The sequence below is a fragment of the Telopea speciosissima genome, chromosome 2, assembly GCF_018873765.1.
Source record: "Telopea speciosissima isolate NSW1024214 ecotype Mountain lineage chromosome 2, Tspe_v1, whole genome shotgun sequence".
In the NCBI taxonomy this organism is placed as follows: domain Eukaryota; kingdom Viridiplantae; phylum Streptophyta; class Magnoliopsida; order Proteales; family Proteaceae; genus Telopea; species Telopea speciosissima.
Window position 1 is genome coordinate 9,045,040 of NC_057917.1, and position 24,394 is coordinate 9,069,433.

General features: G+C 38.4%; 2 protein-coding genes across 6 annotated transcripts; both read right to left on the minus strand.

Moving 5' to 3' along the window:
• Window positions 1-6,682: 6,682 nt before the first annotated feature.
• LOC122652397 lies at window positions 6,683-17,320 on the minus strand. 3 transcript variants are annotated; one of them, XM_043846122.1, is made up of 15 exons: window positions 17,216-17,320; window positions 16,056-16,230; window positions 15,754-15,865; window positions 15,548-15,667; window positions 12,245-12,349; window positions 11,918-12,001; window positions 11,717-11,832; window positions 11,453-11,554; window positions 11,235-11,348; window positions 11,081-11,137; window positions 10,065-10,131; window positions 9,880-9,933; window positions 9,319-9,396; window positions 7,144-7,179; window positions 6,683-6,970 (listed from the first exon to the last, which is right to left on the minus strand). In XM_043846122.1, exons 2-15 carry the CDS (start codon window positions 16,103-16,105, stop codon window positions 6,878-6,880), a joined length of 1,188 nt encoding a protein of 395 aa, XP_043702057.1. In that variant the 5' UTR covers window positions 16,106-16,230; window positions 17,216-17,320; the 3' UTR covers window positions 6,683-6,877. The 3 variants fall into 3 exon arrangements, with proteins under 3 accessions (XP_043702057.1, XP_043702058.1, XP_043702059.1); XM_043846123.1 differs by having other exon boundaries at window positions 9,319-9,393; window positions 17,216-17,305; XM_043846124.1 differs by having other exon boundaries at window positions 16,056-16,237; window positions 17,202-17,279.
• A 682-nt stretch (window positions 17,321-18,002) lies between these two features.
• On the minus strand, window positions 18,003-23,190 carry LOC122652396. Of its 3 annotated transcripts, none has more exons than XM_043846119.1 (4): window positions 23,096-23,190; window positions 21,013-22,145; window positions 19,619-20,289; window positions 18,003-19,068 (listed from the first exon to the last, which is right to left on the minus strand). In XM_043846119.1, exons 2-4 carry the CDS (start codon window positions 22,113-22,115, stop codon window positions 18,047-18,049), a joined length of 2,796 nt encoding a protein of 931 aa, XP_043702054.1. In that variant the 5' UTR covers window positions 22,116-22,145; window positions 23,096-23,190; the 3' UTR covers window positions 18,003-18,046. The 3 variants fall into 3 exon arrangements, with proteins under 3 accessions (XP_043702054.1, XP_043702055.1, XP_043702056.1); XM_043846120.1 differs by lacking the exon at window positions 23,096-23,190 and adding an exon at window positions 22,266-22,341; XM_043846121.1 differs by lacking the exon at window positions 23,096-23,190 and adding an exon at window positions 22,266-22,340 and having other exon boundaries at window positions 21,013-22,140.
• Between the last annotated feature and the right edge of the window lie 1,204 nt (window positions 23,191-24,394).

Below are 24,394 nucleotides of genomic sequence, written 5' to 3' on the forward strand. Positions count from 1 at the left end.
TTGAGCTGCACCTGGTCCAACTCACAACAGTAAAAGGGTATTATGGTCCTATGTCATAAGTTTTCTTAAGAGAATATTTTCCCTACTAATCAGCTTTATTTTAGGTACCCAGTTGCAATTTGCAAAGACATATGGGCCTTATCAGAGAAGTTAGGAAGGTGACATGATACGTTGAACATTTTCTTAAGTAGTCAGCATTTCTTTTTAGTTGGGGGTATCTGGCAAAGCAAGCAAAGCTTGCGACCCACAAACTCAATAAGTGTTTGGTGGAGAAACTTGAAACTCACTTAAAACCTTCCACACCTCTCCTCACTTGACAATACCAAACCACAAACTGGCCCTTCTCAACCTCCTTTTTTTTTTTACTGATTCTATTAATTGACCATCGCATCCCTACAAGTTGGCACAAGTTTTCGGGTAAAAATCCTCTCCAGCGCACATCGGACGGTTGTGTGTTGACCTTGGGGTGCGTGCCAATCTGTCCAGCTGTTTGATGCACACTGGATGCACTGACGAGCTAGAGAGGATCCGGACTCCAAGTTTTCCATCGATAAATCACAAAACAAAATAGTATATTGTGGGATTGAGTTCTTAGTCTGGCTACATAGCATATGCTAGTGCCCCTTGTGTCTATCTCTCTTCCCATAAGGAAGGATAAATACATCATTTCATAGAAGGGAGGAGAGCGACAGACACAGGAAGGTGCTAGCATACGCTACGCAGCCTGGCAGTGTTCTTTTCTCCTTATATTATTTAGAGGAAAATAACACTACTTGGTCGGGTGACCCTTGTGCCTAGACACAGGTGGGTACGAAATGACATCTCCACCCCCATGAAAAGGTGGAAATTCCGCTCCCCCCCTCATGATGCTTGCGTGTCTGCTACCATTAGCCCCCGCATTAGCACAGGGCCATGCGACCAGATAGTGTTCTCTTGCCCTATTATTTATAAGAAAAAGTTTCTCACATTGCCGGTGTACAATCACTCTCTCATATCATATAATTTAATTGTTTTCTTCCTCCTGTCTTGACCATGTAGACCTTACGTGAATGATATTTGTATACTTAGTTTGGGTGCATTAAAATAATGACACACCTCAGGAGATGGCGCTATTAATTTTCATTATTATTATTAAATGTATTTACAAACAATTAATAAAACTAGCACCAAGGTCAAACAGTCTGTTAATTCTCCCAAAATATTCTCCCTAATCATGAAGTGTATTCCATGTTGAGTCCTCTACTCACATGTACACATTACTAATTTGGCCTACCGACATAAAACTAGTGTAGACATTAACCGTTGACACGACAAGACGTACAAAGTATACCTATAGTGGTAGAAACCTCTCAATTGTATCGGTACAAAATAACTATTAGAGAGCGTTGTTGCAAAACAACTAACAGTTATCCATATAAGACTCTTATAATCATCATATCCAACACACATAAAATATGAATGCATACGACTATATTTTTGAATCACATTTCAAGAAATATACAACATGACAACCTTATGAGCGGGTTGCCCAATATTATCCCAAGTTGTGAATATTTTAAGGTATATCTTTAAAAAAAAAATACATCGCACATAAAATGATAATGCAAACTAATACGCTTAATTAGACTTTGATGGTCACACATCCAACATAAGACCAACAAAAATTTAAAACACTAATTAAAGAAAGAAAAAAACTGATAAAAAGACATTACTTTGTTTTCAATATATAGTAAACTGAAACTGAACTAACAAGAGTCCTTAATAAAACCCTACAAAATCCAAAAATTGACCCGAACCAAATCTCACCTTAACAACTCGGCTTCGAGTTGGACTGCTATATGCATAAAATCGATTTGGACCAACCAAAACTGAAACAAACCGGTTGTTTAACACCTTTAGATAGAAAAATAATACAAAGAAACTGATATGGAAGTTTTCTAAAACAACCCTAGCTATTAAAGCCCATTTCTCATCATTTATAAAGATATCATATATTAAGGGAAGCAGGCCTCTTAATTTTTTGGCTTGGTAGGCATATGAGATGGAAGCCTAAATTAGCCTCATTTCCTCTTTTATCAAAGTGAGAAATGATTTGAGTGTACACCAAAATTGATAAAAGACCAAACCTACCTTATCCCTATTTTCTCATGTACCAAAATGGGAAATGATTTGAGTGTACATCAAAATTGATAAAGTACCAACCCTACCGTATCCCTATCTTCTCTTTTATCAAAGTGAGAAATGATTTAAGCATATCTCAAAATTGATAAAAGGGGAGCATACCATTTTCTCCAAGTGCAGACAACCTCTCTACGAAAACAGGGGTAAGGTTACGTACATTATGACCCTTCTCAAATCTCGCAGTGACGGGAGCTTCGTGCACTGGGTATGTCCTTTTTTCCATTTTCTCCAAGTTCAACGATAAAAGCTAATAAGGAAAAATTTTAATGAATTAACAATATTGTCTAAGACAAAAGTTAAATTTCAATATCAGCCACGCGACAAAAATTCACCCAATTTTTTTCTCAATGTCAGTGTAATACAAGGAGATCAATTCATTAGGCTTTGATTGTTTCAACGTAAAAAGGCGGAAAAAGAAGATTTTCCTGTAAAATAGGATTCAAATTTTTTTTTAACTTAAAATACAAAAAATAAATCATGTAACTATCATTTATGGGAGAATGTTCTGTGTGCCACAGCGCAGGCTGCTGTGCCTAGGCACATGGGCAGCTGTGCAGGGGGGCAGGATGGTCATTGCACCCACCCCCATGTGCTTGGGTGCAGCCTGCGCTGCGGCACAGAGAATAGCGCCCCATCATTTATATACAAAATTTTACAACAAAACAAACAAGTCCTAAAAAATAAAAAGAAGGAAAAAGAAAATCATAAATGGTGAGACATACACACCATGGTCTTCCACCTAACCCTAAAAGCCTTAAAGGCTAAGAGAATACTACACCAAATGAACCCTTAATTGGTGAAAGGAGGGGAAGGGAACCAAATGGATGGATGGAATTTTAATGCTTAAGAAGAAAGCGATAGACAAAGGCTATGTTCTCCCACTTCAATTCTGAAGCCAGCAAGACACGTTCTGCCCTTCTATCATTCATTGTGGCCATACTCTATAAGCTTAATTGCTTGATACATACTTATATCTGCCCCGCATTGGCTGTCTCAATTCTCAGACACAGAGAGAGAGAGAGAGATTTTTATGTTGGGAGCAGAATGCGATGTTAGGAGGATTTTGCCTATGGATTTAGGTCAAAGAATGAAAGATCAGTCCAAGGGATCTTACTTAATGATGAATAAGAGGGCAAGGTACATATCCTATAGGGGTTTGTGAATCCTAGAATTATGTGGTGAATGCTCCAGCCTGGTGGAGGAAAACTTTCTCCATTATTATATGAAGGCGTTCAAGGTCCTATAGTTTTCCAATGTGAGATTATTATCAACATTCCCCCACTTCTTATTTCTCTTTCAAGTGATAATACACATGACATGTGTAGCCGTTCATGGATTATTTTTACAATGAAGAAGAGGTCGAGATTCAAGAACAAAGCACATGGACTCTTGGTCCATAAGAAAGGTCTTAGGTATCAGTATCAGTCTCGTTCGATACTGATATGGATCAGTGGTGTATTGGCCAGATCAACCATTTTGCTCCTCAAAAAAACCAATACGTTGTTATTTTTGGACCATTTTACCCTTGCCTATACAGATACCACCGCTACAATATTGATATCATCAAGGACGTACCCAGTGCACAAGGCTCCCGCCATTGTGGGGTCTGGGGAGAGTCATAATGTACACAGTCTTACCCCTGGTTTCGCAGAGAAGCTGTTTCCAGACTCGAACCATGACCACTTGGTCACAATGGAGCAACCTTTACCAATACGGTATCTACATTGATATTGTATCAGTATCCAATACTGGCAGTATCGATACGTATTGATACCTTTTATGGGAGGACGTCTAAGTAAATCTCAATGTTAAAATCTTCTCTCTAGAATTAACTTAAAGCTAAGTGGGTGCAAGTCCAAATACCTTACCATCGCTGGTAAACATGTACCCATTCAATCAACTTTAGCGGCAATGCCCCAGTATCTCATCTCTTGCTTTCAATTACCCTCATCTACTCTAGATCAATTGGACACTATTAGCAGAAAATTCTTTTGGAACAAAGGTGACAAAGGGTTTGTTCCTCCTGTTAGTTGGTCAACAATTTGCACGTCCAATTACATTTTGATGCAGGGCCAAATTACATTCATAGTTGCAGGTTTTTTTAGGATTAACAATTTTTTGGAAACAAAACTTTTTGGTATACGCCAGGGATTGGAATAATCTGCAAAAAAAGGTGTTCTAATCAAGGAAGTTTGGTGTGGTAACAAAAACTGGTACAAATGATAAAGAATCCAACTATTACTGTGAGGCCTTGGCGTTTACTTACTATGCTCCTTAAGGCTCATCACGACTTTGCTTCTGCTTTTGTTACTCACACTACTAATGGCCACATTTTGGACCTTATTAACTTTTTATCAAATTTTGTATCTACCAATATGAAGCACCTGATGGTTAGTGACAATATTGTACAAATGTTGTTATTAATGGTTTAATATATTTTTCTTTTCCATAAAATAAAAAGTTTTTTTGCACCTCCAAAAAAGTCTAGCAGTCTAAATCTATAGATGTCATACCCCATGAAAACTCTACTGACTAAAAAAGCTTGGGAACTCGTCAAGTCATCCTCATCCATGTGGGGTAGATAAATGAAGGCCAAATACTTTCCTAATTCATCATTCTTACATACCAAATATCCCTCATCTGATTCTTGGGGTTGGAAGTCCATTTTCAAAGCTCGTGATCTTCTTGTTAAAGGGCTATTCATTAGAGTGAATCATGGGCATAGCATCAATCCTTTGGACTGACCCTGGGATACCCGGCTTTCTACCTTCTTCAATTCAAGTTTGCTGAGAAGAGCTATTCATTTCGCGGAAGAGTACACTATCTTCCCTGCTGCTATTTTCAAAGACAAGCAGGTTCTCTTCATTCGATGGATCCCTCCTCCACTATCTTTTGTTAAATTTAATGTTGATGGTTCAGGTTTGGATTCACCTGGATAAGCTGGAATAGGTGGTGTGTTTAGAGGAAGTAATGGTGACTTCAATTCTAGATTTTCTGAATATATTGGCTATACATTCTCTATTGTCTCTGAAGCCCTTGCTACGGCCTATAGGCAAGCTCTTATTATCGCCGGAGACAAGAACTTGAACAATCTTATTGTGAAAAGTGATAATTTCTCCGTCATCAATTTCCTCAAGGATAGAAAAACTTTGTTCCCATGGAGAATTGCGGCAAATTTAGAAGACCGTAGAATCCTATCTTCTCAGTTTGAGCATGTCTTGTTTCAACATTGCTTCCGCCAAGCTAATACAGTAGCCAATGTTTCAACATTTCTACTTCCTTTATTTCTTCTCTTTTATCCTGTAATGTGTGGGTTTGTTCTCCCACATAGGAGCAGAAATGACCACCTTACCCACTGCCCGAACACACTGCCCAAGGTGGGGTAGGGTGGTCATTTCTGCTCCTATGTGAAGGATTGGAGGGAATTGGAAGGGACAGCGAATTGGAGGTGATAAAAATTCCTCTCCCCTGTTATGTAAATTCCTTCTTTGCTAATATATAAAATATAAATCTTTCTTCTCATCCCCAGATAAAAGAAAGTTTTCTTAATAGTAAAACATTTATAAAAAAAAATATTTAAAATACAGAAATCCATAGGACCATTAAACTTCTTATCATCTCACCTCCCATTGCCCCTCTCCTAAGGAAAAAAAAAAGAGAGAAAAAAGTGCAAAGATGCTAAAGGGGGCACGAATTCGGAATCAAACAGAACTTCTGAGTCAACGAATACCTAATTGGTACACTTAAAACCGTTCTAACCAAGCACAGCCCTCTAACCCCGAGAGCAACCTATTTCATGTTAGGGCTAATTAAATTTCACTGAAAGATGGTCCAAACTATTTATGAAGTTAGTAGAACTTTTTTTATTTTATTTTTTTACCCACATCAGACCTGTATACTTAATTGTTAGTCTGGTTTCACAACTGATCCACCCTGAACCATACCATTTAGAATCATATCAGGATTGAACTTAAGTGCCTACAAAGACGATCAACTGTATCAAGAAGTGAACAATGACATCAGATGTTGAGCCTGAAAAAAAAAATTCATCATCATCACCCAGATGGTGTGTATAATATGGTTGATCCTGGCTGCCTTGCAATTGCAGCTGTGAACAGCTGAGGGGGCTTACCTTCCTCCAATCTTCCATTGAGACATGTCTCTCCTCTGATAGTTTGTCATCAAGTGCTACTATGATTTACAGAAAAGCAAAAGAGGGGGTGCGGGAATAAAAGGAAAAGGAAAAGGAAAATATCAAAATAATTACAGAATAATTGGAAACAATACTGAACAAAGTAGCACAAGATTTAGTTGTCCAGAATCATAGAGTTTTCCAATGGAAAGCATGGCTGGACTTGGTTTTTAATTACAAAATGCACTTTTGTGCTTCCTGGACGACAAAATGTAGCCTACAGGGCAAAAAAAAAGAGAGGAGGGGGAGGGGGATGGGGAAAAAAAACTAAACAAAGGTAACTGGAACTATGATCAAAGTCTTGTTTTATGGACAGAAAGTGAAATTATATTCCCTTAGTAATTATGTATCTCAACAGCTGTGGGAAAAGGCTAGCTATACTAAGTAAGAAAAATTCACTTAAAGAACAAAAAGCTAACACCCTTAGAGGAAGAAAGGAGAAAATGAAAGGCATTCACAAAAAAGTTGACATAAGGAAAAGTACAGAGCAAAGGGTGCATGTAGTTATCCCATCCCGATCTGAGCAAAGTATGCTTTGTCTGCATTAGCAAGGCGATTTTGAAACTCCGCCCACTCCCTTTTGCACCTCTCTCTTACCTGTGGTTGGTAGCAAAATAAGGGGGGGGGGGGGGGAAGGAAATCAATAATTTACAGTGATGTAGAGAGAGAGAGAGAGAGAAGCGTATTCACACCCCCCCCCCCAAAAAAAAAAGAAGAAGGAATCAACATTAATGAAGAAAACATGAATACAGATTGGTTTACGAACATACCCCTTCCCATGGTGCTTTCCCCATCTCAGCCTGGCCCTGCAAATTTTGAAAAGGTTTCGGGTAACAAATGAAACTTTAAAACGAACTAAATAAATGAATATCAATAAAACAAAGAAAGTTTAAGGATCACAATATGGTCCTACATAGAATGGCAGACTATTCAGTATTCTCCAACAAGATAAAGACAAAATGCTGAGCGCTGCTCAGAAAACTAATAATCCACTATAAAGTTCATCCCGGGAAAAGGGTATTGATGCTGTTGAGTGATTCACCATTTGGTTCTTGAAGTTTTAGGTGCATCATACACATCCATAGCAGACTAGGGAAAGAATATTTTGGCACTCTCACCGGTCTTTAGTACTCTCATTGAAACCTCCAAAATTTCTTTAATAACATGTCCAACGGTTAAGTTAAAATAGAATATACTCAGAACCTCAGGCTAAAAGAAATACAGTTAACAATCATGAACTCACAACCAAGACATTTGTTGCATTACTATTTGGGATTTGGGTCGATTAAATCAAGAATGAAGGACCAAAAACTTGTTTGCACAAAATAAATCCGCAAACGTACGGGTCCGTATGTAGATGCAGGTCGAACACGAGGAGGAAGATCTTAATTGGATTCAATTTTCAACTTGGGCAAAGCACAGTAATTGATTAACGATTGTCATGTAACAAACAATTAAACAAGAACGAATTGACAAATGTAAATGACGGAATGCAAATTTCAGATTTAAAGAACCACTTAGAGATAGGATCTACCATCAAATAAGGTAAAATTGATGATCAATTTCGGCTCTTGAAAACCATCTTCAGATGCCACAATCCAAAAATGGAATTCGGTCCATGTAAATTGAAATAGATCGATAGAAGAGAATGGACATGACGTCGATTATCTTATATGATAAATATGTCAAACATGCAAGGACCAATGAAATATACTGCAATATTACTTTATCCGAACCGACAATCACACATACAAATCAAGAATGATGGCATATGTGATGTGGATTACACAAATAATATTTTCAGAATTAACAAAAAAAAAAGTTAGGTTATCGTCAATTCTACCTCATCCCATGGCTTCATCCTATCCCTAAGTTGAAGGGATTAGTTGGCCATGAAAAGACTAACAGAAGAAAAAGGAGATAATGAAAAGGTCATATAGGAAAAAGAAAAAAAATTACGAAAAAGATCCACGAGAACCTGCACATTCCTTCTCGTGCAGGTAAGATAATTCTTTAATTCCTGAGAAAAAATAATTCTTTAGTTACATGTAAGATTTATAACTGTTTCCTATTTACTTGGAAGTTGGAACGATAAAGTAAGGAATGACCATATTAGAGTTGATTTGGGAGTTGCCTCGATACAGGATAAGCTCCGTGAAAGTCGTTTGAGGTGGCATAGCCATGTTCAACGGAGGCCTTGGGATGCACCAGTACGGAGGAGTGATTTGATTCATATTGAAGGATCTAAAAGAGCTAGGGGCAGGCCTGAAATGACCCTAGAAGAAGTAGTGAGGAAAGACATGCATAGTTTAGGCCTGGTCTCAAGTATGACTTCGAATAGAGCTGATTGGAGGGCAAAGATCCATGTACCCGATCCCATTTAGGTGGGATATTTCTGAGTTGTTGCCGACGTTGTTGTACCCTTTTCTTTTACTTTTATTTTGATTATTTTGTCTTTGCAAGGATCCACGTAGCCGACCCCATTTAGTTGGCACAAGGCTGAGTTGTTGTATTTCCATGTGTCTATCAAAATTTCTAAACATATCCATATGAATCCATGGGCATCCACAATGTAACTCCTGAAGTTGCCTTTCTGATACTCCTCTCAATACTAGTACTTCAATTTTTCCTTGGTACCCATTAACCTATGTTATACTACATTTGCACCTGTATCCAAGCAACACTGATTAGTTTGCTTCTGGATGCTTGAAGTATTTATTTACCTTTTGGGCTGGGGTGGGGAAGGTGGTGGAGTCTCAATACATGGGTCCTGAATTTGACTGTTGCTCCTGGTGTGCATACAACATAAGTTCTTTACTTCTGGAATGTTAGAGTTATCTTATTCTCCCATCCAGTCGTTATTGCACACACACTTAAAGCATCTTGAGAAAGTCCACAAAGGCTTCAAGCAAATACATCATGAATTCGTTAAGAAGGGGTCTCACCTGGTTCCCTAAGGAAGGTATCACTTGATGAACAATCCACTGCGAATCAACCACACCAATCTTCTCATGTGCAGGCTGTACAATAACAATTAATAGAATAAGTGATTAATGAAATTTAAAAAAGGAAGCATTGTCCATATGAACCAAAGTTACATTGAATTTGATGACAATGAATGATGGAAGACACAATGGTCCAATAGAGGTTGAGAAAAAAAAATCTGGTTTCTTAATATGGAAAATGAAAATGGCTCTAATCAATCACATTCAAATCCACCATACAATCCATCAATGTTTATTTGAGTGATTCAGATGCTCATTTGGATTGTGAACTAAATCAGATGAATGCCTCAGTGATTTGCAGAGCATGCAGTCTCTTGAATAAGTAGTTTTTATCTTTATTCAAAAACAACACAAAAGATTGCAACATGTATAACATCTAGATTGTGTTTTTTTAAAGACAACAAATGGGTGATCAATCGGCAATTTCACAAAAAATGCAAATGAAATGAAATACATGTATTTAACCAGAAAGGGAAAGGGTAAGGAGAAGAGAATTCTCACCTCGGCACATCTTCTTAGTGCAAAGTCCAGTCCCCATCCGTGTACCAAATCATTCTACAAGTATATATGCAACTTATTTGGTTACCGTAGCGCAAGCAGGAAAGCATTGAATGGAACAGGTACTGGAATATGGGTACCAGAGCCTAAGCAGTGGAGCATTAGATTCCTAAAGAATCAACTCATACCTGAATCATATGCCACACACAACGCCAAGCTTTCCGTGAAAAAACAGGGGCCATAATTTCCACAAACCTGAAGAACGAAGAAAAATAATTATTGATAAAAAATGTAACAAAAGCATAAACAGTTCAGGGATTAAGAGTTTAGTTGGACTCAAACATAACCACGTGTTTTGAATTCTATACTACACCACAAAAACCACCAGGTCAAATACAGATGATTCCTATTTAAACATAGGGCAGCAAAACAGTTGGGAGGAAGTGATGTAGTACGAAATCCGAAGGGATGGTTCCACAAGTTGCAGTCCCTGTAGAGTTTTAAAGGTAGCAGAAACTTGGCGCTTTCGCAGCCTAGGGAACATTTGTTAGGATATAACAAGGAAAACTACAGTTAAAGATGGACAATGATTCCTAGGTCTTAGATTTGACTTTGATAGGGCACGGAATTAGGGCCTAGCCATCACAATAACATAACTTAAAACAGAGAGATAAGTTATTTATTAGGGACAACAAATGTTATAGAAGGACTGATTGTTTGAAATGGTATTGGACATTTTGAAGGTTGAAAAAGTCTAACACTAGGGAAAATGCATCACAGATTTATGTGGGAGCATCCTAGAGAAGAGTTCCTATGGTTTGATAAACCATCGTAATAGTTTTGGATTTTGGAAGCATTGTATTACAGAAAATTATCTATTTTGGAAGGTTAAAACTCATATTTTTAGTTTGATTTTGGTGCAGTTTGATATCTTATTGAGTCAGCTATCTGACAAGACCAGGATCTTGCGATTCCAAATTATATAAAGTTATGATCAACTTTTTAATCAAGTGTCAATCAGTGGCCAGGATCATTACTGTAAAAAGTCTAATTTGACAGGAGTCTTGTTTTGGTTTATTTCTTAAATTAACAGTTTTATATGTTTAGGAAATGGGTTAAGCACTCATCAGTGCTGCTAAATGTAAATTGATCATGTACAAATAACAAAAATTAATGAGAAGAGGGGGGAGGAGATAGAGCATACGCTGCACATGGAGGAAGATGTGGGTCACTACACCAGCCTGGTTTCTCTAATGTTTCCCTGCATATAATCAAGATGCTTACAATTTACTACTGCAGATGGTAGAGAAATATTCATAAAAAATTGAAGGAAAGAAGACATTAGCTTGGAATCTTACTTGTGAACTTCACTGTTACCCCTCCTCTTAGTCATCTGCCAAGTCAGTCCATTATTAGGCTCAAGTCCAGGTTGAGAGATCTCCAAGCCGTGTTTCTTTACCAACTCAAGGTACCTGGTATGTTACAAGAAGTATAAACATTAATTACGCAGGCAGAGATACTATACTTTTATCAATTTCGAAGGAGTTTCACTAATAAAGAAATATAAAGCACTCACTTCTTTGCATTGAAGTGCTCGACACCAAGGTCTTCATCCCAAATAAAAATGTAATCATAAGCTGCAACTACATCTGGATGCAAAAATCGTTTTGCGTACCACCTAAAAAAGAGGTGGTAAGTTAAAGCAAGTCATGTAAAGTTCTTGCCTATATGAAAGGTCTGGAATCACCACCCCCACCCCCCTAAAAGACAGAATCTGTGGAGAGAGAAAATGCTACTGTAGAAATGAACCCAATAAGTGGAAAATCCTAAAAAATAGTACCATTTTGTTTGCCTCTTTACGCTCACATGAATCGCACGCTGTGACCACTCAAACTGATCCCATTCACTTGTCCGACCATCATAGTGAAAAAGCAGAATCGTGAAATCTTCAGAAAACTACGAGGGAGAGTAAAAACACAAACCTCAGCACATTTTGCAAATAAACAACATTAAATATAACAATATGGAGAATCCATATAACCTTTTTAACAGCTTCATTGATGTTATTCCTCTGATCAAATCCAACAGTGAATGTCACCAAGTACTTTGGCTTACTTTTAAGGTCCTGCAGGTTTAAGACTGTCAATCATATGAAGATAGCTCCATCACTGAGAAAATTCATGCCACAATAATAAATGGAAGCCTCAAAGATAAAACCTCCAAGAGATTGCTTGCAACCATTTAACCCTGCTTGACCATGGATGACGGATCCATGCATGCACACATTTTAAAATAAAGGACAGATAGAAACCCAAAGATGGGCACAAGCAACTTAAGAAAAATTGGTTCACTGGAAAAGTAACTGTACCTCAGTGGGATCTCCCCATAATCTTCGCAAATAGAAATCTGACTCGGACACAACAATCCCAGGAGGTAATGACTCTGCACCACGAGGATTTGCTGGAACATTTATCTGATGCAAGTCAATAAGGCATGGGGTTGTTAGCAAACACAAACAAGATTAGTGAGACCCAACCACTGTTTTGGGGCAGCAGCTGAGGGAAAAAAGGTATAAAGAAGCAAATCTCTCATCAATGTCCAATTTAGCATATGGAATTCAGCCAAGGACAAAGCAACCACATTGCCATAGGACAAAGAGCAGTATATTATCCTGTACGAGCAGTATATTATCCTGTACCTTATAATGTTTTAACAAAATATTTACAAGATTGTTAAGTTTTTTTTTTTTTTTTGGCTGAAACTCTTCAATTGAATACAAATGCAAAAAATTACCATACAATGCCATGAGAACTACAAAAAAATTAAGGATTTACAATTTTAATGAATAAAGTGGCTGAAATTCCCCTATGTACCATTATAACTAGATGCCAGCTGAACCAACTCATATTTAGCCTTCGTAATTATCTCATCTACAGTTCCCCTGGTATTTCAAAAAACTCTGCTGCTTCTTTCTCTCCATGGGCTCAAAACTGAAACCAAAATGAGCTCCTATAATATGATGCCTGTGCGGCTGTGCCCATGAATTTCACCCTCTTCCGATAAGCCAGCAGTCTTTAAAGCAAAAAATGCATTACAAAAATATTCAGTTCCCCATGATATCATACCACACCTCTTAGGTAAGAAAACATGTAATGTAGGACAGGTTTGGGAAACTACATCAAACCACAAACCAGTCTTATTCTAGCCACAAGTATGATTTATTGGGGTTTACAGGCTGCTGTATTTGAAAGAAAAAAATGGAGAGCTCGTGAGAAATGAAAATGGAGGTTGGGAGAAATATGATGGAATAAACAACAATGGATTTGGGGGGATCAAAACACGGATGGTTTGCGGTAGATATAGAGTTTGAAAGAGAGGAGAGGATGGAAGAAGAAGAAGAACAAGATAGACATGAAAGCAGATCATCTTGGCTCCACATCATCTTGGATCTGCTCCAAAAATTGCATAGAATCACTCATGCTTTCATTCCTTCCATGCTTGCTTGCTTATCTTCCACTCCAAACACAGTCTTTTTAAACCCCAAAATGAAAAAAAAGAGCCTAATAACTACTTTTCCAGCAATAACTATTCCCTAATAACTACTTCTCCCGCAATAACTCCCTTACAACATTAGTACACAACAATTTTGGCCCCAAATAAAAATACAACAAAATAATAAAAAGAACTACACATAATGCTGGTCATCTAGCCATAATGAAGTGACATGTGCCTGCAAAAATCCTTGAGTGATGTTCTCATCAATTCTCCCCAGGTGGGAAGAATTCACCTCTGGTGAAAATAGGTTCTGGTATCTCTCTAATAAATCAGGTTTAAGGCACTGAAGCTCGCCCTCGATGATCCACGTACAAGCTGTACTAACCGGCTCAGACACCGAATTTGATTTAGGACAGGTTTGGAAAACCACATCAAACCACAAACCAGTCCTATTCTAGTCAAAAGTATGGTTTATTGGGGTTTACGGGCTGCTGTATTTGAAAGAACAAATGGAGAGCACTTGAGAAATGAAAATGAAGGTATGTAGTGAAGGTATGTAGTCCTAGGCTTGAATAATCAAACTAAGAACCAATAACCAGGATCTGATCTGGACAGGAAGTTCGGCTAGGTCAACATAGGTGATTTTGGTCAAATTAGGGTTAGGGTTTGATCGTAGGGTTTGGTCTAGGCAGCAATTAGGAGTCTTCTAGTGAAGGTTACCTTAAGTTTTAATGGAGGGAAGTGTGCTGGAAAGAATCGGCAACAAGGTTAGGGTTTGGGTTTTTTGAAAAGAGAAGAAGATGGATATCTAGGGCGTAGGATGGTCCATTTGGGATGGGACTTGGATCGAGTGTTCTTAGTATGAGAGGAAAACTCGATCAGATTAGGGTGTGATTTGGATGGCTGGTTTGGTCTGGGCAGAATTTACGTCTTGGGAAAATTGAAAACAAAAAGGGGGAATCTAGGGTTTGGGTGTATGGAAGGTTAGAAGAAGAATGGTAGGGGTTGGGGATGATTCAAACTTACGATATTTGAAGAATTTCCTGGACAGTAGCTTGTTTGAATGTGATTCTTGAATAAAATCCAAATGTGAACTAGAACTTGAAAGTAGAGCTTCAAAAGAACCACCCGGGCTTCACACCGCAAGGTGTCAATTAGATCAAACACCAATCCCACCAGTCTTTATCAAACACAAGACAAATATATTCATTGGAGAAGAAGAGCAGCAAAAAGCTTTTCATTAATCAAAATTCGTGTTCAATGCTTGCCCCCCTTACAACCTTATATAAAAGACTCAAAATAAACTCCTACAATATAAAGGAAAGGCCTAACCCAATCCTTAACCTATTAGGTAACCTAAACTGTCTAGGAAAGTGAAATAACAAATGAAACAAACTCAAAACATGGCTGGACTTATAGAGTCCTAATCCAGCCCAACTTACAAAACAATTAAATAATCACATGACCATTAATTATATAAAAATAAAACTAAGTACGGAATTAAAACATCTAATCCCGTATCAACCCTATTACCCATACTTTAGGTCCACCATGGGATCAAAGGCCCAACATGTATACAACCCAACCCTAGACTTATTCCTAAGCAAAGAAGCCTAAATTGGTGATAAATCTGCATCAGAAGGTTGGGACAAATATGATGGAATAAACAACAACGGATTTGAGGGGATCAAAACAAGGGTGGTTTGTTGTGGATACAGAGTTTGAAAGAGAGGAGTGGATGGAAGAAGAAGAAGAAAAAGATAGACAGGAAAGAAGATCATCTTGGCTTCACACCATCTTGGATTCACTCCAAGAATTGCATAGAATCACTCATGCTTTCATTCTTTCCTTGCTTGCTTGCTCATCTTCCATCTCCAAATACAGTCTTTTTAAACCCCAAAATGACCAAAAAAAGACAAAAAACTAATAACTACTTTTTCAGCAAGAACTACTCCCTAATAAATACTTCTCCAGAATAACTCCCTTACAACAGTAGTACCCAACAATTCTAGCCCCAAATAAAAATACAACAAAATAATAAAAACAACTACACATAATGCTGGTCATCTAGCCATAATGAAGTGACATATCGCTGCATAAATCCTTGAGTGATGTTCTCATCAAATCATGCAAAACAACAGAACTAAAACTAAGTCAATGGTCAGAAGGCAAGTACCTTTGGAATATCACCTGATCCATGAGTCTCAGAGGGTTTGCTCCTATCTAGATCAGTTTTAGAAGTTCTGCCAGATCTATTGTCATCAATGGATGATAAAAGGCCAGAATGTAGGTTAAGCTGCAAGATTCCACAACAACTCAGAAGCTTCATACTGATTTTACAAATGAAACATATAAAAAGATCGAGTCACCATCAAAATATACCTTAGTTACTGAAACAGATGGGAAGGAAATACCAACAAAAAAACCAAATACTATTCCCAGAATAGTTGTCATAATAAGTCTGGCACTGTCATTCGATTTCTTCGGAACTGCACTGAAAACCAGGAAAAAGGACTAGTTAAACAATCTATCTGAAGACCCCAAGTCAGTATGAGAAGCCTGTCTTACGAGTGTGGGCTAGAGTATTAGAAAATAAATGGGATGTGCTTAAGCATATCAGAGGCTAACAGTGGCAGCCCTAGCTGTAAATAAACAAAGAAAGAGCATTTAACTTATATACAAACCTGCGAAGGATAGTTCCCATCTTGGTAATATCCCTCAACTCAAAAGTCATATGTCCAGTATTGACAGTCAGTGGAATATTGGAGCAAGCCCTTAGAGAACTTTGGAACCAAATGCAGCATTCTTCAACAATAATTATGTTGCTCCATGTTCTACGAAGTGTGTTCAAGGTTAGCTCTGCAGACAAAAAAAAAAAATTGAGGTGACCATATGATAAGGTGTTCTCCATAAATCAACAGAAAATGTTAATTATTATCTTCTCTCCCCCATTGACTCCGTTAGGCTCATAAAATGAGAAGGAGCTCAGTTCTCTTTCAATCAATATTCACAGTTTCACACCAATGTTTACCACTAGAAAATATAAGGGGTAGAGGGAGTGAAAAAAAAATGCTCCCATTTCTAAAAGGCATTATATAAATTGAGCTCACTTCATAGACAACACCATTTGATAAAAAGGGGAAGCAAGATTTCACGACTTACAACAGATTATCCAAAAAGGATAACTATAAACTTACAACAGAGTCAGATTTGCATTAGTCAACATCCAATGAACAATACAAGGACACTTCTTGTACATTAGTTCCAATAAGTGGACTCAAGTGATCACACACCCACCCCAAACCCCCTACCAAATAGGGGAGTTTTGAGGAGTAAAAGAAGGGAATGTTTCCATGTCCATTAGCTCCTTAGAAGTTAGAATGCTGCCAAACAGAATTGAAAATTAAAACTTCATACGCATCAAGAGGTCCAAAACTTGATTTCCAAATCTGTAACAAAATTTAATAACAAGTAGGGTTTAATACTTTCAGTGTAACTAGGGGAATACCCAAAGGCATTCCATGTGTTGTTGGATATCGATTGCGATACGATGAACTTAAACCAGATGCTATAAATGCTTAGCAATCATTCACAAAACAAAGATCGATATAATTTGAGTTTTCTCTTCAGTTCCATTTTTTCCATAAGGAGAAACCCAATTCACACAAACTATTAATTCAAGAGATACAGGGGGAACATAAATCCACCAACAACAACAAAAACAGATCAGACCTTTAGATTTACAGAATAGATAAAAGCTCATCTGGAAATCGATTATCAAATAGAAGTACTAAAATCAAAACCATAGATTTAAAGGGGGAAAAAACCTTAGATTCAACGGAACCTGTGGTGAATAAAATTAGCGAAGGAACGAACTTCGTGGATCGAACTAGTGGACCAACAGAGACAGTTCTGAGCTCGGAACGCTACCAACATCAACGAGTCTTCTCTACCTATCGAAAGAAAACGAGGAGTCTTCTGATCTTCTTTCACAGACAAAAAAATGAGATCGATTTTCCTTCTTAATTCGCATTTCCAATTTGGCGCAACTGAATTGGACCGGCCCCAAGCATTCAGAATGAAAATGGACCGGCTTCACATCCTTCCTTCTATCCTCTAGGCCTATGTCGGCCTTTCTTCAGGGAAAAAATATTTATTCGTTGGGCTAGAGCGGTTTCGACGGTTGGGTTTTCATTTTCATGTTAAAGCAAACAGCTTATCATATGGATCCTGGTCCTGATTAGCACGGTCCGGTCCATTCTTTGGGCTTGATCAGTAATTGGTTCAGATGGTCCGGTCCAGTATTGAACCCAATAAATTATGAGACTTCATAATTGTTAAACATAGCACAGGCATTTCATGTCTTACCTGATCCTTTGGGCTAGTTAAGCATGAATTCCTCACATCACTCACTACTTATGTGTTATTTTGAGAGAGAGAGAGAGAGATTTGGCTACATTGCTGAGATTGAGAATACATCTTTAAACAAGTTCAATGAACAACAATACAAACTAGTAAGAAACAGTGATCATCCTTTGATTCCCACTGTTTTCCTCTGTAGTCCGAATGATCTTTATGTGAACATGGTTTAATTTAGTAATAAAAAAAAATTATTACCAGACTAAATTTGTGTTAAAAAAACAAAGAATGATAACTTATAACAACAATTAAAAAATCAGAATTTTGCACAGTGGCTTGGCAGACCAGTTACATGATCAACACTGACAAGCTCTGTAATGTTGTTGCATCCAATCACATCCTGCCCCAACTTCGCTCCGGCTGCCTTCAACCCCCTTAGGGAAACTGCTTGGTTGAATAGATTCAGTGATGGCAACTTTGATGCAGGAGGCAACTTCCCCCCAGGCAAGAACCCCCGGAAGTCATCCTTTAACAGTGGAACTTCAAAATCTGTCTTGTCATGCCTAACAACATTGTCCTTGGCACTAATGTGTGCCCCAGGTTCCATATGGTTGGTTGAAAAACTTGCCTGATTGGGGAAGTTTGGATAGAGACTAACATACCCTCTGAGGTACATCATATCGATCAGGAACTTCTTCCATGAAGCTTGCCACCCATTAGTTCTAGATTTAGGAATTTGAACTGGGTTTTGCTTAGCATTTTCTGTGAACCTCATGTTCATGTAAACATAGAATTCTCTCCATTGTTTGGGGAAGAAAACTGCTCCCCAACTGCAAGGTAACTGATGGAGGTAAGGAGTGTTTGGATGGATACGCTTGAAAAACTCAGTTGCATTCCATTTAGGCCTCTCTTTCACTACTTCAACCAATCTTGGCGTGTAGAGAGAGATGGAGGAGAGCTCGGGGAGGGAGACTTGTGGATCATAGTGATAAGCTAATAGGGCATATTTGATCCACAGATAGTAGTATGGAGAGACCTCAATATCATCTTCAAGTAGAAGACCAAAGTCATCATCGGATGATGGGTACCAGCTCTCACTGACAGCTCTAATAAGCCCTCCTTGAATGATTCTTCTTCTGAGGGTTTTGGTACCATGGGGCCATTGGAATGTGTTCACAAGCTTCACAGTCTCTTCATCCACCTTACTGTCCATGTTAAAGCTAATAGAGATATCATCCCCACAGTAGTAAGCATCACTCAAAGATTTGAGAAGCCTCCTAAGAGAAGTAGCGCGGTTTTGGGTTATGAGATTCACTGAGATCCTCATCCGGTTCCAGTCTGCATTTATTCAGAAGATAAAATTAGATCATTACATAATAGATATCAGAGGAAGAGAAGATATCCAAAATTCATCAGAAAGGTAACCAAGTCAACTAGAGTATAGGCATAGTGCCTAAAGCAAGTAGGACCAAGTAATTTAGAAACAATCAGGACCAGTGTTCTAGATCTTAAGCAAGTTTTTAAGAAAAAACCAAGAGACCTTAAAAAATGTAGTGGAAGATAGGATTAGAATCAAATTTACATAGGATTGAATCTGAGTTGACCAGGTGGCAAAATGAAGCATTGAAAATTCTTGGACTACCAAGGGGTGCATGGACATTTTGTGGGAGTGTGTATCTATCTATGGCAAGGTATACTGAATTTGGGTCTGAAACTTGACACACAGCCAAACTGGATGTTGACCTGTCTATCCAATGATTGAAATTGCCACATCATCTAGCCATGTGGTAGAACTATCTGACCGTCAAGAGAGGCATCCCTTGTTGGGTTCATACGAATGCATTTTTCATATATATAGAGAGAAAAAAGAAAGACTCATGCTTCTTACTTGGTAATGCTGTTTGTCGTAGATCAGCCATCCAGAGAACCTTGGGTACAGATGACCTTGGTAGAAGTATCAGTGTCGAACAGTTTGGATTAGTCTCTGAGGCCATTTTCAGAGCTTTTTTCACATTTGTATCAATATCAGATACGGTGATCAACACACTAGGGTTGTGTATTGTAATCAACCCTTTCATGCTTGAGTACACGGCTTGCAGGACGGGTACTTCTGAATCCGAAGAACCTGAAACAGCTCCAATTCCCAAATCAAAAATCTTGAATCTCCTCTCTCTGCAAACTGATTTGGGCCAGTTCAGAGCAGCTGCAGCTTCTTCACAAGGGCAATAACTGCCTCCGGATACAGCAATGTAAGCCTTCTTCCCAACAGTAGACCTGAATTTTTCAACCAGAGGTGCAAGTGCTTTCACTTCTTCCAGTGAGTGGGCATAGAAGAGCGCATCTATTTTTTGAGGATACATTACAGCCCATTGAGTCAGATAACCTGTAGAGAGGGCTTGCCACCATTGATCATCACGGACTTGAACAATATCCTTGAATATTACTGTGGTCTCAGACACATAAGCAAGCCTGTGTTCACTGTCTCCCCAGGTATCCTTATCGTTTGAGTCCACAGGAAGCACAAAAGATCCTGCGTTTCTGTATTTTTGAAGCTGATAGCTGCATGGTTAAAAAATGAAGCAAAATAAAAAATTAGAAATGGGGATGATATATAAGTTGCCATATTTGGGTCATAAGGACAATCTACTCAAGCTATAATAGTATTGATGTGTCATACATTGGACTTATAGTCAGTCCTATCTACAAGATTGCCTCAGCCAAAAAGTAGCTTGATTCACTGTCCTGCCGAGAGTTTATCTCTTCTAAACTCTCTTTTTTGGACAATAGAAGGAATGATGATGATCCAGAAAAAAAAAAGTGGCTGGTCGAATCTGAAACTGAGAAAATCGTTTGTTGGTTGCTCATCATAAAAATATAAGAATGATGGACTAACAAGGATTCTCTCAGGTTCATTGAGAGTTAATATTAGCAAAAATAATTGTTAGCTTAATATGACATATGGTTCCTTTGTAAGCACATCATCTAGGAGATTGTCTCTGATGCTTTTTTTATTTTTGGAAGATTAAAATTGGGAAACCTAATTACCTGAACATATAACCAATTACTAATTCTTATTGTTATTGCATTTTTAATAAGCTCTCTGGCAGTGAAACGTATATAGTATTATATATACACTTACTCAGCAAACAAAACTAGACCAAGACAGTGAACCAATAGAAGATTTACTGCATCTGATATGGTTTCATGGAACTTCCTGAAAATGTATTCTATATATTCCGTATTTAGAAAAGCAATGAAACAAGGTCCCCAAATAATGCGTACCTTAGATGCAGATCTTCACCGGTCATGAAGGTGAAGGGTGTCTCAGTGAAAAGTGTCTTAACCAACTCGGCTGATAAAAACCATGAGCTAGAGAGAAAATCCACTTGCACAATCTTGTCAACTGTGATATCATAAGCAGGGTCGGGCAAATATAGTCCTGCTTCCTTTGATCGAAACTTTCTATAGCTTGGAAATGTATAATCCTTCTGCCTGAAAGGCAGGATTCTCCCTATACTGCCCAACACTGAGTTTTTATACTTCTCCGTCCCTGCCACATGGGATAGTATCTGTAGCATCTTCTTACCAGGTATCATGTCATCGTCAAGGATGTATACAAGATCAGCTTCTGTTTGCAGTGCCATTTGGAATCTTCCATAATACTTGAAATCGTAGCTTGAACTAATGAAGCTAATCCTTGAATCATTATAACTATCGACAATCCTCTTTAGGGAGAGCTCATTCGGGCTTCCAAATGACAGCACCCAGACATTGTGGAAGGGAAGGGTCTGTTGAAGTAGTAAATCAATCTGAGAGCAGAGTGTTTTTCTTTTGAAATGGTTTAAAATCACAGTGATTCTTGGTTTATTTGGGCCCCGTAAATCCCACTTTGAGCTCATTGTCATAAGCTCTGAAAGGGTCTCAGTCCCAAATGACTTGCGTTGGAATTCCACCACCTCATCATAGAGCTCTCTCTTTAGCTTGATCATCTGGATATCATTTGATTTCTTCTGCAAGAAATCGATCTTTTCATGCTCGCAGACCTCAGATGGTGATATTGGAGGAAGTTCAGCTGCAATGAGGGAAGAAGCTTGTTGGTAGTGTCCAACGATGTGAGGTGGGATGATGAACTGTTTCCATTGTTTGGCGATCCGGGTAGCCCAGGAGAAATCTGGTTTTGATCTTAAATCTATAGCAGGGCCCATGTAGTATAGAAGAAAGGTGGCATAGACTGCAAATGCAAATTGAAGACAGGTGAGGAGAGTGACAAGACGGGCAGTGCCACTTCTGTGAACTTTCGTTTTGGGTTTTCCACCCATATAATCATTGATCATCCCTTCCAAGTAGTCCCCACTTCTCATACTGGGTGTCCGAACTAAACCCATTTGAACAAGTTGCAAGCAGAGGAAGCTGATCTATAAAGAAATGCAGAGTACAACGAGTTCAGTCAAAAATAATCCCACACAGAGATGAAACTTCAAACAAATTCAAACATGATAAATGAACAAATAATTCAATCTCAAAGGTCACTACACCTGTCTCCTGAATCAAATAACAAACAGGAATATCAAACTGTTCAGCTGGCAGGGCCAGAGGTCAAGGAGTATGAATCAACTGCAAGAAAAGACAGCCACATAATTTGATGCTGGGTGAGAGAACAGATTCCAACACCAGCAGAAGCCACAGAAATCAATGTTGGGTATTGTAATGCAAAATGAGAAAGTGCAGGAGAGGGAGAGGAACAAGCCAAGATGAAGGTAGAGGGGTGAAGAGGAAGTGGATCAAAATGGGCAATTTTGGAGAAGATGATGACCGTGGAAATTTGAAGAGCAATGGTTCCTGTGCCAAGGGTTTTATATCTGTGAAAGTGTAGGTGACCCCATGAAAAATGCATCCAAGGTCACATGAAATAGCATAAATTTAGAACGCGGTTCCTTCACTACTTCTCATGCATTTCCCCCTTCCACTACTTATTAAAAGCCAGTTTTGATGGCGGAGAAGAGGGCAAGCCCTGCGTTATTGGCACTGCTCTATTTCTCTTGTTAATCTCCTTTTTAAATCCTGAATGCTGGAAATGTAACACTTAAGAAACCCAAAATGATATTTTTCATGAATCGAGATTTCGCAGAAAATCCGCAGAGGTTTAAAGAGGAACATTGGGTTTATAAGCTTCGGCTATTTTATTGCTTTCCCTTAAAATGAAGGTAAGTAAGAACACACTTTTTTCTTTCTGACAAAATTAAGTAGCTTTATAAAGTATTTATGAAATCAAATCAAAACCCACAAATTCACAACCGAATTAAAGTTCTCATATTCATAATTCTGACTTAAAAACAAACCCCCATAAGAAAAAGGTTTACTCTACCTTGAAAAGAAAGAAAAACAGAGTATAATCCGTCTGCAACAAATCAAGCAAAGACCTCAACTCAACTCCACCGCCATTACTGGATCTTGTGATGCCACGTTTAGTTCCAGAGAAGGGAAATATTAGACAAGAAAGGATGGAGTCTTAAGATCGGTTTAAGTAGTAAAGAAATGGTTTGGTTGACTTAGCGCGTATGAACTACTTGGAAATCTCAGTGATATCCGGTAATGCAATTTGGCCGAACTTCGGCCAGTAGGAAGAAAGAAACACGTGCCCATGGTGCATGGCGCACGCAATTTACTTTCACAGGGGAGAATCCAAATGGGTTTGGTTGTTTATTTGGAAAAAAAAAAAGAAGCAAAACACCTATTCTTCTCTCTCCATTAGTCCAAGTTCTAACAGAAGAATCCGCCATTAGAGTTGCAGAAACCAAGATGAAGAGGAGGGGTAATAAATTTATATCCATTTTATCTTCCCGTTTTTTGAGGTTTTTTTTTTTTTTTCCCGCTCAATATTGTGATCATTGAAATCCAACCAAGTGGAACCAGAAAGCATTAGAGAGATCATTTAAAATTCCTCGAGTACTGTCAAAAAAAATGTTTTTTCTTATCACGCTATTGGTGCTTCATTGCGATAACTGCACGGCTCTCAGTGCAGAGTGACGTCAAAATTTCTCGATGAGGCAGCTCGTACGTTAGGGGGATTTCGGTAAGTTCGTAGGCAGAAGGATTCAGTTAAACTTCCATTTGAAAATAGCGCGGAAAGCCGCGAAACTGATGACCTCCGGCTGTTTTACCTTTTTTTTTTTTTTTTACGGCAATGACCGGTTTAGCTTCATATGTTTGAACCACTTCTTCGTTTAAATGTGGGAAGTTTTCATGTCTCTCTCTCTCCCTCTTCCTCAAAATAAGGGGCAGAGTTGTCTTTTCATATGAGAAAAGAGAGACACATAGACACACTTAAGGCGGTAAACAGATCGGATTCGGCTCGGATAGTGCTATATCCACATCCGCATCCGATTAGCTATCAGACGGATTCGAATAGTGCTAAACAGATATGGACACAGGTACGGATCGGATATTTTATCCGTTTACATGTAAATATAGCTTTTCAGATAGTTATAGCCTATCCGTATCCACATCCATTTAGCTTTCGATCGAATAGTGCTAAACAGATACGGAAACGGATTTCGGCTATTCATTTACACCCCTAGAAACACTCATAAGATGCTGGTGTAGGCCACACTCTCGGACAAAGTTCTTTTTGTCTTTAAATATTGATCAGACTAACTGCTTTTCC